Source organism: Armigeres subalbatus, chromosome 3 (genome assembly GCF_024139115.2).
Source record: "Armigeres subalbatus isolate Guangzhou_Male chromosome 3, GZ_Asu_2, whole genome shotgun sequence".
Taxonomy (NCBI): Eukaryota; Metazoa; Arthropoda; class Insecta; order Diptera; family Culicidae; genus Armigeres; species Armigeres subalbatus.
The window spans coordinates 171,953,489-171,970,735 of record NC_085141.1 but is presented as its reverse complement, the minus strand read 5'-3'; the positions used below and the strand labels follow the sequence as shown (position 1 = coordinate 171,970,735).

At 38.5% G+C, this 17,247-nt stretch overlaps 1 protein-coding gene across 1 annotated transcript; it reads left to right on the top strand.

The window, feature by feature from the left end:
• Positions 1–5,325: 5,325 nt before the first annotated feature.
• Positions 5,326–6,263, top strand: LOC134226793 (dnaJ homolog subfamily C member 30, mitochondrial). The gene has a single exon (XM_062707783.1). It carries the CDS (start codon positions 5,438–5,440, stop codon positions 6,152–6,154), a length of 717 nt encoding a protein of 238 aa, XP_062563767.1. The 5' UTR covers positions 5,326–5,437; the 3' UTR covers positions 6,155–6,263.
• Positions 6,264–17,247: the final 10,984 nt, after the last annotated feature.

Below are 17,247 nucleotides of genomic sequence, written 5' to 3'. Positions count from 1 at the left end.
ATGAAATATCGAAAAAAATTACTGTACAACAGTGTGTTATGAGCAATAATTAAATTTCCAATTTGAATATACTCTTTTGTTGTGGTTTCTTCCAAACGTGTAGCGAGCTACCTTAGGTTCAAGGATACTTCATTCCATCTCCAATGTAAACAGTTTGAGATGATCGTGTAAACGCGGGAGTGAGTTCAGTTTGCTGAGTATTGTTGAGACTAACGGTCGAGACTGGAAATCTCGATCGGGTCACGACATCTGTAAGACTATTTTATGAGAGTAGTATCACTTTCATCCGTTACCGTATATATTGTCCTTTCTTAGATAGTGGAAAGAGGCTCTCCAAAAATAGAGTTTTGTCCTGTCCACGGCCTTGCAATAGCCAAGAATAGAGTCGAAAAAAATGTTCTCCGATTTTGCTCAAAATATGTATAAATGATCTCTACCGAAAATAATTAGACCCTTATTTTTATTTCGGTCTTAGGATGAACAGTTTCAGAATAGGGCCGTCCAAAGAAACGGCGTTTAAAAAAAAATCAAACCTTCATAACTTTTAAACCAATGGACCGATTTGCAACCTTTTGGCACTAATGAAACGATTTTTAGTTAAAGATTTAAAAAAATAAAGTTTAAGGAAAATAGTAAGCTTTAAGATGTTTGAATAATCAAAATATCTGATTTTTTTATTTTCAACCATTTGGCACACACACACGTAGTGAAACAGAAGATTGTATTATCGTTGGCTATTCCTCTTCGCACTCAATGGAAAGCATGCAGCGTAATCCACCTACTGCTAGTGGTATCGTAAACAACATACCATCGGCAAAAAAAGCGACTACGATCTGACTGGGAAAATAATGTGCCTCAGGCAGATGATGGAGGTGTTCGACGATGAAGCAATTCTCGGAAACCACACAGCTGATTGACATAGTACGAAGCGAAATCAACAACCAAATCGTCGTCGCTGTTGAAACAGAATTAAAGCGTGACATCGAATCGTTGAAAATACGAGTGCGCAGCGAAATTTCGACAACAGGATGCTGCTTTGGAGTCACTGGAGAAACACGTGGCTCTTCTCGACCTTCTATTCCCTGAGTAGCTAGTAGAGATGTCGCAAATTAATCGATTACTTCGATTAATCGATTCATCGTTGTGATAATCGATTAATTTTGAATCGATTATTACCCAACGATTAATCGATTCAATAATCGAGATGAATCGTGAGCAATCGATTAGTTACTAATCGATTAATCAGATTTTTACATCATAAGGATTTTAAGGAAAATTAATTGATTATTTCGATTAATCGATTCATCGTTGTGATAATCGATTAATTTTGAATCGATTACTATACAATGATTAATCAATTCAATAATCGACAAGAATCAAGAGTAATCGATTAGTAACTAATCGATTAATCGGGATTTTACGACATCTCTAGTAGCTAGTACGAATAAGGGCGTCCTTGTGAAGTTTTGCTGTACCTGTTATGAACAACACGCAGAGAAATGTTTTTTAAACTCAATGATATTATGTATAAAAACAACAAAAATAATTATTGTTCCCCGGCTAATAATTTTATTTGTTGAATTCAATAAAAAAACAGATTTGCTCTGACGAAAAATATTGTTGTTTCTACAATGTCTCAAAACAGCACTCAAAATAAAAATTGTTGAATTTACAATATATTTTTTTGTTTGATCAAAAAATATTTTTAAGCCAAAAAGAAAATTTTTTGCTTTCAACAATATTTTTCTTAAATTGAAAAAAAAATATTGTAATCAAAAATAGGCATAGGCAAAATTATTATAAGATTTGAAGTTTATAAATAAGAATTTTACACAAAATTGATTAAAATACAGGTCAAAAATACACCACAATCAAAAGATATAGGTATTAAAATTGAATATTGTGCACACATGTCACAAATCTGAATTTATAATAACACTTTTTTTTTCCCAAAACCAGTCTTTAACAAGATAAGGCCTTAAAATGCGAACAAGTTCAAATTTCAGTAGTCAAATACAAGAATATTATCATATATGTAAGATTCAATACGGAAAAATTACAACAGCGCATTACTGCGATCGAAACAATAAAAATGACCATTGACCAATTGAAATGTGGCTGTTCAAACGGTGAAGAGTGGCAAATCGGTTCAGTCCGCTGTTGTGCGGTTTTTTAATTTTATTTGGTATGGAATACTCACAGCTGTTGTAGGAATATCATATTCTTCCATATTACGATACTTTTTTCGCCTAAATAAACGTTTTGGATGGGTGGCCCATACTGCCCCAAATGGTGGCTCGTATTGCCCCGTATAGTCAGGAACATACATTGAAATCAATACATTTTCAAAAGTGCATTCCAACCATTTCTAAACGCATTTTTCGTCATTCATCGACGTAATATGGAGGGTAACATTCTCTAGTATAAGTCAACTACATTTGAACGATGTTTTTTTTTAGCTTTTCAGTGCTTTTCGGAACGATTTCCTTAGGTGGCTCATATTGCCTCGATCACCCCTATATTTGTATTTTGACGTAGGACTTACGTCTTTCTTTACTATACTGGGTGTCATTTAGATTTTTGGAAATCGAGAGCGTTACGCTGGAAGGGAAGATTTCGAACGTTACTAGCGCCTTTATCTTTCGATGGATTTTTAAGATTTATATATCAATCGACTCGGACACTCTCCAGCAATTTGCCTATTTCATTGAAACTTAAAATTATTAATGATAAGCTATTGAAAATTTCAATTCTTGTCAAAGCCAGCAAAAATTTCATATATAACCAATCCCGTGCATTCCTAACACGGACATCAGAATTCGGTATGTCACGGGCCTTCGGGTCCACCGCAAGATTTTCTTTGTGTATAAAAGAAGCAGTGCCTGCCGTGTGCGAGTCATTACAATTTGTGACAGCAGCGCGTACTGACGTGCTTTTTGCTCGCGCATTTTTCGTTTCGTTTGTTTGTTCGCTGTGTTTACCTACATAGGGGCCGTACACATATTACGTAAGCACTTATGGGGGGGGGGGTCTGTCAATATCTTACGCTCCATATAAATAAAAAATCATTTGTATGAAAAAAATCTTACATGGGGGAGGGTTGATAAACCCAGAAAAATGCTTACGTAATAAGTGTACGACCCCATAGCATGCAGTCGCCAGCGGTAGAACTGCCGGTGGGTGGTGGGTCTGCGAATATGCATGAAAGTAGAGGGCGGCTTTGTTTTTATTCTGTGCTTGATGATGCTCGGATGCAGTGGTATCGGTTGCGATGGATGCAATCGCCCATCGCATCGCTCGGAGTTCACGGCTAGAGGCCGATGACGGCTGAGGCAGCGATGGCAGCGGTGGTGGATGAAGAAGAATAAAATTAGCACAGAGAGATTTGGTCTGCTTATCCACGGAAAGTGATTGGTTTCATAATCCATACCACATGATACCGGGATGGGTGCAAGTCACGGCATATGACCATATGTTAAGTTGTGCTTGGTACCAAATGACACGTACATTAAAACATTGTTATACATACTACAACAGTTCTGATTCCCCAGCAAAAAAAATCAACTTTACTGATGAAAATAAAAACTTGATTAAAATAATTACTTTCATTCATTCGCAGAAGGCATTAGCAATTAATAACGCACAATCAGCAATAGTGATAATATCCATTTTAGATTGAAAAATTTCGCCGTATTACATGTAAATGTTTTAAAAAAGTCCGCAAAAAATAATTTCCAGAAGAATATGTAAATAAACATTATTTTACACTTTGGTTTTCGTTTTCTGGGAAATTATATTATTAAACTTGACTTAGACTAGAAGAATACATTAAATTATTTTTCGTTGACGTATTAGCAGTACCTCTTCGATTTTAGTAGGGTTACTTCTTGACTTGTTTCTTATTATTAGTGCTGTCCAATGAGCAGCTCGAAGTAGCTCGAAGTTGTTCCCGTCCTGCTCGTTCTTTTTTGTCAACAAATGGGCATGAGCTGGACAGGGAGAAACTTCGAGTTACTTCAAGCTCTCATTGGACAGCACTATTGTGATTTTTTCCAGCAGTAAGCACGCATGTTAGCAGAAAGAAGCAACGAAATTGCTGCCTTATTTTTTTTTGTTTGGGAAACTGTCCCGTTTCCCAAACAAAAAAAAAATAAGGCAGCAATTTTTTTTCCCCTAAAATAGCACATTTTGCCCAAGTCTGAAAATTTTAATAATAGAATTTTTAAGCTTTGAATACTATCGTCAATAAGAAATCTATAAATGCCCCACATTTGCTAGAGTAAATAAGGGCTTAATAGTTAGAAACAAAGCTTTGTTATACATACTACAAAAAATCGCAAAATATAATGTATTTAATTATTAGTTTTATTTCCAGAAGTTTTGAATAAACAAATAGCTAATAATTCTACACAGCATGGAAGCTGTTGTTTCCAATATCAATACCTATAATCAAACTCCATAAATCCAAATATTAAATGTAAATACGTAGCGTTTATACAAAAGATATTTTAGTTACTAGATAAAGATTGTCGCTACTGTTCCCTTTGTTCTGCTGTCCGAAACATGTGTGGTACATACCTGTCAAATCGTATGGATTTTCCTTCTTTGACATTTAGCTCCCCTATCCTCGCCAGCAAAAGATGTTCCGGACAGCGACGACAGCGACAATCTTTATCTAGTAACTAAAATATCTTTTGTTTATACAAGTCCTACGTCTACTCGCGGTTATGTTAGAAACATTACCCATTGCTCGTTTTTTATTCAAATATTTACCTCACAAACTAGTTTATAATATACTGTATTATTTATACTGGATTGCAGTAGAAACAACAATGAAAACTTTTGAATTAAATATATTTCAGTTTTGATTTTAAAAATAAAATATTTGAGTTTAAAAAATATTTCAATAATTTTATTTTTTAGTTCAAAAAGGTAGATTTTCTCTGCGTGAGTACAGTACATCAGTACTAGTACATCCCATTCCCTACACTCACTTAAGAAACTTGCCTTGCTTCAGAAGTGAATCCTTTTTGTAGTACTAGTCTTCGTAACAAGAAAGGGCACCATTACGGAGCATGAGATTTGATCAAATTATTCGTAGTACTACTTGACCAACACCCCCAGCTGGGTGAGGGGTAGAGGATGACTCACACACTCACACACACTTTTGCACGTTTTGCCTTTCTCGTATTTTATAAAATATACTTAAACCTACATGCTAGTTTTTCCAAGAGTTTTCCAGACCATATTAAATTTTCGGATGCCTTTTAAATTTGCCCTTTCGAAATATCGATGTGTCATTTCGTCACCAGCGAGATAAGAACGCACTCACACTTTTAAATGCTTTGTTTTGGTTTGCAGAGTTTACGTAAACCCTTTCAAAACAATAAACTTCTTCTAAATTGTACAATCAAACCTTTTCGCACTACGTGTGGGAATGAATATTCTGAAATCTTCAAACGTAATAAGCAGTGCCCTGACCCAAGCCAAATGGAATGTGGAAAACAAAGGTAAAAGTGCAATGTATCTAGTGGTACATCGGTGCATAAGTCTATGCAACAGCCTTCACGGGTCTCATTACGATTCTCTCGGATTGTCCCCTGCGGCAACTCAAAATGACATCAAGCAGGCATACTACAAACTATCAAAGCTGTACCACCCGGACAAGAACAAGGACAGCGATAACGCAGCGGAAAAATTCCGTTCTATCACCGAAGCCTACGAGGTGCTGGGAAACTATCGGCTGCGGAAACTGTACGACAAAGGGATATTGCATACGGCAGGGCGACAGTATGCACAGCACCAGGCGGTCAGAAACGAACCGGAGGAGGAAGACCCGCAGACCCGTTTCTACAAGAAACGCATGACTCGGACGCATGTTCCAACGGCTTCCGGACGAACTCCAATCTATGATTTTGACGAGTGGTCTCGAAATCATTACGGGCAAAATTTCGAACGAAAGAAAACTGCCGAAGCTAAGTTTCGCAACAAGTCAGAGCAGGACGAAATTCAATTCTCGCAGGAAATTCAGAGCTATGTTGTTTATGTGGTGGCTGGTATTGTAATGTTTTACTTTCTAATAGTATTGAAGGAGCGCTCGCATGATGTCCCCAAAGCGATGGAGAAGTTGCCGAATGATGAACCGGAGCGGTAAAGCAATGGGTCGATAGTTTGAGCCAATGATGGCGAATGTACATAAAGAGTAAAGGCACATATTGTTTTGAAGCTATGAAAATCCAAATAAAAATTGATGTTATTTATAAGGATATTTTTCATTGAATCAACCGCGATCCAGTTATTTTCTGTTTCGAGTTTCCTATTGCGACCAAATATCAAATCTATTGTGAAAAAAATTACCCGTACACTTAGTGCATCATTATTATTTATTACTCAAACTAAGGCCAGAGTGGTCAGTGCAGTATATTGTATTAACTTTATCTGCCTTCTAGGGGATACCTGTTACCATGTCGTGTTTGATAAGTGTCTGCAAACTATTGCTTGCCAAATGGGCAAGTCGACGATTACCGATTATAACCTACAACAAATGGACATATGAATGAATCACCCACTTTGAGGGTGCTTACAGCGGCGCACTAGGAGTTAACTTTCTGAAATCAGTATGGCGCAAGGCATCTAAGGTTGAATTTCTGGAAATTAAACACATTTATTTTGTGCTCAAAAGTCCTCTTCTAGAGCTTCCTCCCCAGAAGCCTGTTTCATGCTTCTTGTCATATTAGGGAAAACGTGCCCACAGAGCCGACGTTCTGATACCTGTATCAGTTAGTAATAGAAAAGGGTTCTCCGAATATAAGCCAAACGGTTACGGAATCGTTGATTGCCAAGGAAATCTTATGATCAAAGCATGAATCTGAATCACTTTGAACTAGTTAATTTGAGTCTGGCGCCCTTGGCTTGGGCCAACCCGGCCAACCACACGCTACGGCGCTGCGGATATTGCAACTGCTTCGCGAGTAGTGCGCATAATGCGGACGGCAATCGCATAGATGCAGACTGCTATCAATCCATTTGCGACTTCAGGACTTGGGGAAAAATCATAAGGGTTGTGTACAAGACACGACCGCCCGACGTAAACTACGTAAAACCACAGATAACAGATATTTAGGCTGGTATACCATACGTGTGTAAATAAATAAGAAGAAGAACATAAAAGATAAAGAAAATCTTCAATTAGCGTCTTGAACAACATCGTTCTTGTCACAAAATATATTTTTAATTCCATCTGTAAAACTAATATATATGACCATTATTATATAACATACTAAAACAAATGAAGTAAAGAAAACGTTATGAAATACTATTATCACCTATTATAGTACATATTTATATGTTATAATTTAAAAAGCAAAGCATTCAAAATTTTTTATTTATTGCTATATATTCTGACAGAACATCTCAAAACATGGCAATGGAGTCTTTTTGGGAGATGTTTGTTACTAGTCGTAAAAAGTTCAGCATAAAAAAAAGTCGAGTCAATTTTCAATAGCAAATCATATGATTGTAACAAGAAGGGTTAACGTAATACAAGGAGCGTGAAAAATCATCAAATCATCATAATTTCCAATGTGATAAAAAACTATATTCATACAGACTTAGATGACTTAAAAAATACCACGCCGTGTTAAAACACAACTATCGAATGTTAATTTTTGCGAAAGTGCTCTTCCCTGTACGATAAAGGGTAAAAGAATTGTGTGGGATACTCCCGGTTCGCACTTCAGCGAAAGCACCCGCGAATCAACCTTTCGGATAAACTACGCGATAACGGTAACAGCAGTGATACGGTCACTAGAATTATTAGATTATTGGTGCACCACTATCGGTATGGTTGTGTGGACTGTAATTTATTTTACTATCACCGGCGGTCGAGATAGAACTAACTGCCCCTACATTTACCTACTATCGTCGAGAGAGGCTTATGAGTATTCCAAGCCGACCAGAAACATAATTTAATAACTTGGCGCCAATTATTCACTGCGCCATTACAGTTGCAAACAATCAGACCGTACTGGTCTATCCAGCATTTTACGTGCGCTAATGGCCGCCACAATTTATCTCATGTTCTGGTGGGGTGCAATCGATTTGACGTTTGGCTTGTGTCGTTTGACATCGCAGCAATCATCATCATCGTGATTTAATCATTTTGATGATGGAAACTTATCGTTTTTGTGTCAAACGACACAAGCCAAACTTCAAACTGTTTCCACGCTACCAAAAACTAAGCTTGATTGTGGCGGCCATTAGCGCTCGTAAAATGCTGGATTGTATACTTGTTCGATGGCCTATCAAACCCAAGCGACGCGCGGTTATCCGAACAAAAGGTCTCCGGGTCTGGCAAATCCGGATAGCCAGGACCAAAATGTGGGATACTCCCGGTTCGCACTTCAGCGAAAGCACCCGCGAATCAACCTTTCAGATAAACTACGCGATACCGGTAACATTAGTGATACGGTCACTGTAATAAATTAGTTTATTGGCGCACTTTGAATGATACCCCTATCGGTATGGTTGAGTGGATTGTAATTTATTTTACTAGAATAACACGCGGCCCACTGCCGACGATCGGTATCACCGGCGGTCGAGATAGAACTAACTGCCCCTACATCTACCCAAGATTTTTTTATGTATACAGGTTATCCGACTTCGTCAGTAGATGGGAATAACCAGCGCGGGGGGAAACATACATTTTCAGTGCAAAACGTAAACAAACGAGCATAAATTCCATACAAAAATCCAAGATGGCTGAGTTGGGGATATTGACAAGTCGGATAACCTGTACATAAAAAAATCTTGCATCTACCTACTATCGTGATTCGTGATGCAATGAGCGCATCTCTGTAGGTCGAGAGAGGCTATAGTGTGGCAAACTATGAGAAAAAAACAACTGACCATTGATCAGTTCGCATCTAGTGCGTATCGATACAGTGGCTCGCAAAGAAAATGAATTACTTATCTAACAAATTGCTTTTTACTGAATCAATATAAAACAAGTCAATACTCTCTCTCAGATTCGACAAATCGACGATAGAATCTTTTTTTACAAAAGCAGATAAGTCGTTTTGAAAATTTGGTATTTAAGTAATATTTATTAGTAAAGTATCGCAGACACTGTATTTTTTCATCGAATTCGAATCATCGCATTGGTATACAAAGATGTTGTAACTATCTTCAAAATTAACCACAGCTGCTTTATAACATATTTAAAACGTGTTATAAAGTTGTTATGGGAGAGTTATTTTAATATATTTATAACTGTCAGTTCCCAGTTATATTTCATCCGCACCACCACAGCCGTTGTCGCTAGGACCGCTTCTGGACGCCTTGGTCCGCTTTCCATGAAATCCAGAATGAAAATGACGCGCGCACGCGAAACACGCTGCTTTTTATACACAGGAAAAATGATTTGTTGATTAAATTTTATGAAATTTGGCCACAATATTCTTTGATATGCTATGATATGATATGATATTTGATATGAAGTACTAACGATCGGCTACCATCAATGAAAGTAGCTCTTGGGAGCGTCCACAAATTACGTAACGCTTAGAGTGAAGAGGGGGGTTGGGCGAAGTGTGACGACCCATACATAATTTTTAGATGCTTCATACAAAAAGTGTGACATAGGGGGGAGGGGGATTGAAAATGCCCAATTTTTGCGTTACGTAATTAAAGGATCTTACCTTAAGGTGACTCGGGGAGGCACTACACACCGTGTTATTTTTCCTATCTTTTGTCTCTTTTTAACATTGTCACCTCGTAATTTTGGAGTGGCGTATTTCGGTTTTCAGTTGTTTGATGTAACTGTAAATGTATCAGCATGTAGATTTTTTTTTTTGTCTTTATTTAGGAGACTTGCAGCCCGAGGCTGGCTCGTCTCCGAACATGTAGATTGCGAGTAAGCACGCGCCGGTGATACTTTTTCAAAATCATATTTGTTGTAGAAAAAAAATTAAGCATTAATGATAATCAATAGTATCAATAGAATTGGAAAATTGCTGAAGGGTTTCCGAATCGATTGATAAGCAAATATCGAAAATAAGAAATCTATCCTAATTTTTGTGACAGTCTCGAATTTGGAAAATTCCGTTTAAAACCAGTGGCGCCGGGAGTGGGTGGGACAAGTAGGACATGTCCTACGCATGAAAATACCTGAGTAGGACAGTCAAAGCATTGTCCTACCCATGATTATGGAAAGAACATACAATTTTTATAACTAAGGCTTGTTCGCGCCAAAATCTGGACACATATTTTTAGGTTCAAAAATAAGCTGTAGTTGGTTTAATCCGGCACAGTTTTCACTTCAAACGGCTTCATTCATTGTCGATGCTTCGATGTATACATGAAAATTGATGACATTTGAATTTCCCGAGAAATAATACGTGCCGAAAGATCTTGTTTCCTCAATAGGATTCGTTTCATCTTCGCTTCCTGCTGGCGGTTCATAAAATCCGTTTTTGTTCCACTCTCCGACGTGTTAGATATTATCAAACAAGCATCGACAAATTTCAAAACGCTGTGAGTAGTGTTCACATGAATACAAAAAGATTTCAGCCAGTTTCCGGATTCAGAGTCCCGAATTTTAATTGCGGCTGCACACAATTGCTGTTCGAATCTCCAATTTCTTCGACGTCATCATTCACTAAGTACTTGTAACAGTTATAAGAAATATATTTTCAGTAAGTAAGGACATACATTAATCACTCTACAAACTATTTTACTCGTTGATGAGGTATTTAAAAAGTTATACCTGTGTAAAGGTGTCCAGATTTTATCGCGCACAAGCCTTAAAAGGACTTATAGTAGCAATACTATTTCAATTACAAGATCTATAAAGATATCATCAAAACATTTTAAAATTAATCAGAGGTTAAAATGACAATCGTGGAGGTCTCCAGGGATTGTAAAGGAGAAATCTATTCTGAAAGGCTTCTGAGAGTTTTTGAGGAATTCTTGTCAATCTAAAAAGTGCTAAATGATATATTAAGAATTAAGTCTTAAAATTTCTGATAGTATCTGCTCTTCCATGGAATTGTTGAATACTTTCTGGAAGTACGTATGTTTTTCTGCTAGTTCAGGGAAGCTCAGAGAATTTCTGAAATTTTAAAAGAATTGACAGGCTGACTGTGAATTAATTATAGGCTGAACATCTGAACAAGGATATAGCTTATCTAGAATTTGGCTAAGACTGACTGTACTTGTCAATGGTTGCTTCTTCATAACTGGTTAGAACAGGTTTACATTGCGCTACGAACGATCCAAATGAATAAATGTTGGTTTTTACTACCTACGGCTCCAGTCAGTTGGGAAAGGAGAGGAATGTTAGTGTGAATAGTTATTGTTGCTACTAGAGACCAAGAAATACCACGAAAAGGAGATTTTGTTAACTTGGTAAGGTAGATGGACATAAATATAGATCAAGGATTCACTTAGAAAATGGATGTAGTCTATGTCAGACCTCCTATCTATAAGGCAACAGCGGTAGTCACTAGACTGCTGATCTCATCACCAAAAGTTGAGGAACTAGACAAGGATATGAGAGAACAATCACAGAAATATGAAGCAGTTTATGATTATTGTAGTACATCCGGATGTCTGGTAGCAGGCCTATGAGAAGAAGAATTCTGAAAGCTTCTAAGAGTTTAAAGGAATCTTTTTTTCGTTTATTTGGTAGGCTCAGGCGTGTATAACACTTTACGGAGCCAAGATTCTTTGTGGTATGTACAATCAATATAATATTATATTAATTTAGTAAGAGATGCTAGATGAACATTTTGAAGGACGATCATAAGCTTTACTGGTAGATCGTAGTGAAATTTCTTAAGATTTCTAAAGGTTCAATTCCTAGAAGTTAGTGATAATAGCTTGGATTCATCCAATATTTTATAAAATTTACAGGAATCCATAATCACTTCCGGAAATTTGTAAAAATGTTTAAAGACATGCTTTCTAGAAATTTCAGTGTAAATGTAATGATTGTCCTAACAGTCATAGGGAATTTCATAACTTATCTGAAGATGCCCGAAAAACTTCTTGAAATACGAGAGGGTCTACGGAAAGTCGCTGAAATTCCATAAAAGTATTCTATGGATTTGATAATCCAGTTTTTGTCCTACCCACGTCTCGGAACGTGACCGCGCCTCTGTTTAAAACCCTGTATCTGAGTCTTCCCCTTAGACGAAGTTTACGTCAAAAAATCTGTAGCAAACATCAATACTGACGCCATACATTTTTTTCAGTCATAATGCGAATCAATTGTTTGCATGGTCTCCTTCCGATACTTGCTTGGGATTCAACTACCGACGTTAGCGTTGCGCTTTGAATAAAGTTCATCTCGGAACCGATTTCTTTTTCAATCAACAGGAAAAATACAAAATTAGTCTCGCGGGAAAATTTCATGTTGTGCCGACAACATCCAAATCGTTGCAAACGCCACATTAGTGAATAAATTGCTGTAGCAATCTTCCGATGACAGCCTATGCTTGGACCAGCACTAATGCTATGATTCCGCTACCGATGCCAAACAATTATGCTTTGTTCTATGAAGAAAGTTCGTCTAATATCAACATTCTCAATCAACCGTCTAAGACGAATTAAGTACTGTCCATTAAATTCCACCAGTTAATGGACAGTACTTAATTCGTCTTAGACGGTTGAATACATTCCACTAAAAGAGCTTAATATATTTTTCTGATTCTCAATCACTAAAATCATACAACTCCGAATTACGCTAGAAAATTTCACCGAAGAATTTTCCAGTTCCTAACTGTTGCACTTTAGGAAAATTATTTCAACTTAACCTTCCTCCAAAATATAATGATGGTCCTGAAAAGAACCGATTAATTGCCACTTATGTGCCTTATCAGCAGCCACTGGACTGCGCGACCGCCATCCGATGATTCGGCTCTATGAACGCCGTCGATTGCCAGATCCGCCGAAGATGGGACACGGATGAAAATGATGTGCTGCTGCTTCCACGACCGCCACCACCACCGACCGAAAAAAATTTCATCCGCACCACCACACCGCTGAGACAGCCGTTGTCACTGGGACCGCTTCTGGACGCCCTGGTCCGCTCGCCGTGACATCCGGAATGAAAATGACGCGCGCACGCGAAACACGGGGCTTTTTATACACAGGGAAAACGAAGCAGTGGATCAAAAGGCCCGTACCTTACTGCAATCTGATGTCCGTGTTGGGGATTTATGAACGAATTGAATTTTTCACCCGGTTTCAACCGGAAACAACATTTTCAATAGTTTAACGTTGATAATCAATAGTATCAATAGAATTGGCAAATTGCTGGAGAGTTTCTGAATCGATTGATAAGCAAATGTCGAAAATCCATCGAAAGATAAAGACGCTATTAGCGTTTGAAATCTATCCTAATTTCGTGACGGTCTCGAATTTGGAAATTTCGGTTTTATACCCTGTATCTGAGTCTTCCCCTTAGACGTAGTTTACGTCAAAAAAATGGGTTCTTCGGGAAAGTTGACCTTAAATAAGCCAAAGAATTGGCTGAGACAGAAAAATGAGATACAATTTTCGACGGGGGTGGTCCAATCTAATGTTAAAAATAGCATAAGTTGTTCGATCAACTAGGGTTAAGAAATTCTAACGGGTAAATTCTTGTTATTCTTGTTATATTCTTGTTATACTCAACTACGTTGTATGACATTAGGCAATACGTTTACACTGCTGGCTTAAATTTTCAACGTGACGATTAATATATAGAACTCATGAAATCAATGTGAACTCGACTCGTGGAAAACTTATTCCAGGTTATCCGAGGCTTGTGATAGACCCTTTATCACAACGGACCTTTCCATCCACTGACTGGTAGGCTCGAGCGTCCCGTCCTCTGCTTCAGACCCATAAGGGATCCGAAACAGTTCAGTTTCAGGGTAGTAAACTTGTGAGAGAATAGAAAATAGAGGAGGAGAATGTGGAGCGGCTTGTTGACCGCTTCCGGCTCTAGCGACTGCTATGGAACCTATTTATTAGAGAATTGTTTGTAGAGATAGAAACGGTTGTGTTTATGTACATGATAGATGTTCAGACAGTTCGGGATCGCTACGATAGAGTTTGTTATAGCTTAGAAACTTTTCAGATGATTTATACTTATGGTAGAAGGGAAATGATTGAAATCCGTTTTCTGATGATTGTCGAAAAAGCTATGTAGATTGATATGATAGAGGTACGTGCAGTTTGGGATTAGCATGATCACGTTGGTTTAAGTTTGGAAACATAAAATAGAAAAGGAGGGAGCAGGAGGGGTGGGGGAACAAATACCTAACCATTTGACGTAGAAAGATTAAAATAATTAAACTGAATTAAAATAAATCAATTAAATTTTACACTTTTGGTCGAACTTGAGTTAAAAATGTGTTCCAAGCGTGCCCACCGAATTAAGTATATTACGAGTACTGATAACCTATGCTACTAAATAAAGCTCGTGATTAAAAAATGGAGGTTGCCTCATCAAAATATAATATTATTCAAGATATTCTCTTAAGTATGAAAACTGAATCCTAACTGTCCCGAAACTGCTTTCACCATACTGCCGTCCCGAGCACAGCCGCCTCTGTCCCTCATAGGCAATGTCCCTCCCACCGCCTTGACAGCCTCCAGAAGTATCTACTAAAATATTTAAGAACTATGTAGAATGAATTATTAACATGTCCAGCCATTACATAAAATGATTTGTTCAAGCAAAGGCGTCATAGATGCGGGAACGACATCGCCATAAACGACACGGGACAACCATGCTCCACACGACAGTGCAACAATGAACCGAATCGGGGACCTCCTAAACTGTTTTATGCAACGCAGAGTTTTACCCTCTCTTGCGTTATGTGATGCTGAAAATAAGCTCCTAATCATTTGATGGCAAAAAATAAAAATAAAATAAAAACAATCAAACAAAATTAAAATATTCTAGCTAAATTTTACTATTTTGGTCGAGCATGGGTCAGCCGCCTGACACCCGCGTTGAAAAATATGTTCCATGCGTGCCCCCACATAAAATAATAACGCGTGCTAATCACTAATGATACTAAAAGATTTAAATGGAATTAGGTATTGTTCCCGCTTATCATTTTAGCACCGCCAGGGGGAACTTGGCCGGTACCCACTGCACTTTTCTTTCCCTTTCCACAAACAATTACCATCATTTGTGATATTTCAACGGAATCTTATTGGGAATTCTGAAAAGGCAGACAATCAATGCAGTTAGATTGCCAGGTAATACGTGCACATCGTAGCACTGGTGATGCATCACAATCGTATATATACAGGAGTATATGCACTATATGATGTCATTGACCGGAAGATTAGATAAGCATTTCCCCCCAAGAAATCCTAACGGGTAAATTGATGACAAATGTTGAACTCCTGATTTTTTTTAATTTAACGGTAAATCATACGTTAGCACTTCTTCTACTAATATAACCAGGAAAAACCCAGAATAATTCACCTAGCTGGGATGGTGCCATTTCCGTGTATTATAAAATATAACGAGCAACGCACATAAGAGATGTTAAAATTGCATTTTAGGGAGATAGATTCAGTCATTTCCATCAATGCACATTTATTTACACTCATTTGAATGCATTAGAGCAGTTTTTGAAACAAATTTTGAAAAAAAAAATGTTTTGCCTTCCTCGTACAACAAAGTTGTACCGAAAGGCTATACTGCCGTTCTACGCATAATTGTCCCATGTTACCTTTGCTGAAAAAATCCAAACTCGAGTCAATTTGTCCCACCACAGTATGTGCTCTGCAGTTTCGTCAAACCCTGGGCAGTCAGGGCAGACGGGGACCTCCGCATGCCCAAACCTGTGGTAGTACTGTCGGAAACAGCCATGGCCTGACACCATCTCCGTCTTATGTTGAGCGAGCTCCAGGCCTCTCGCACTCATCCAGTCCGCCACGGTGCTGATCGCGTGTTCTGCGGTCAGTTCTACTTCGGGGATCGACTCCCCGTAGACCTCTAGGGTTACATCGTCTGCAAAGCCGACGATCTTCACACCAGGAGGGAACTTTAACTTCAGAACCCCGTCATACATCAGGTTCCATAGTACCGGATTGACCCTTGCGGGACTCCTGTGGTAATGGGAAAACCTTTCTGACCGGCATCGGTCTCGTATAGCAGCACACGGTTCTGGAAGTAGCTTTCCAAGATCCGGTACAGTCCCACCGGCAGACTAAGCCGGTGTAACGAGAGCGCGATGGCATCCCAGCTTGCGCTATTGAATGCGTTCTTCACGTCCAGTGTCACCAACGCACAGTATCGAATTCCTCGCCTTTTCCGTTGGATCGCTACCTCTGCACTCCTTAGCACTGAGTTGATAGCGTCCACCGTGGACTTACCCTTCCGAAAACCAAACTGGTTACTCGACAGGCCATCCATACCCTCTGCGTACGGGTGAGCCTGTTGAGGATGATCTTCTCGAGCAGTTTACCCGTCAGGCAAATTGGTCTATACGCAGATGGGTCGCCCGGAGGCTTCCCGGCCTTCGGCAGCTTTGACGGAGTCTGCTAGCGGATCCGCCACGCAACAAAGTGTTCATTAAGCATTTCCACAGTTATTGACTGCAAGGTTTTTAAGCCAAGTTACCTTTTTTGCATTTGTACCTGTATCATGAGGCTAACACGATGATACTTTTATGCCCAGGGAAGTCGAGAAGATTTTCAATCCGAAAATGTCCTAGACCGGACCGAGAATCGAACCCAGCCACCCTCAGCATGGTCTTGCTTTGTAACCGCGCAACTTACCAAACGGCTAATGGGGGCTCATTACTTGCTGCTACATACAGCTTTCTATAGAATTTTCTACAGAGCCCACTGTCGAACCCCACCACATCCTAGGCAGACCCCACAATGTGGACAGTCTTCATTGATGTTGAGTAAAACAATCTAGTATAGAATATGATTGAGGGAAAAAACTAGAATAATAGGAAGGACAAAAGTTCCTACGGTAGAAAATCAGAAGAACTTCTTGCGGAAACTCAACTTCCGAAAAATAAATTTCGTAAAACCTCAGATTCAATGAAAAACTGAAAAAAAATGTTCGGACAGTACGATTTCGTGTTTCAAAAGGACGGGTTTGAAAAATGTTTGAAACTGGTCATGAAAGATAAAGTCGATACGTATAAGAACATATCGGTATACTACACTATGCCAAATCAATGAAGCAAGGCAATTCGGATCAATTTAAACTCCTTTGCAACA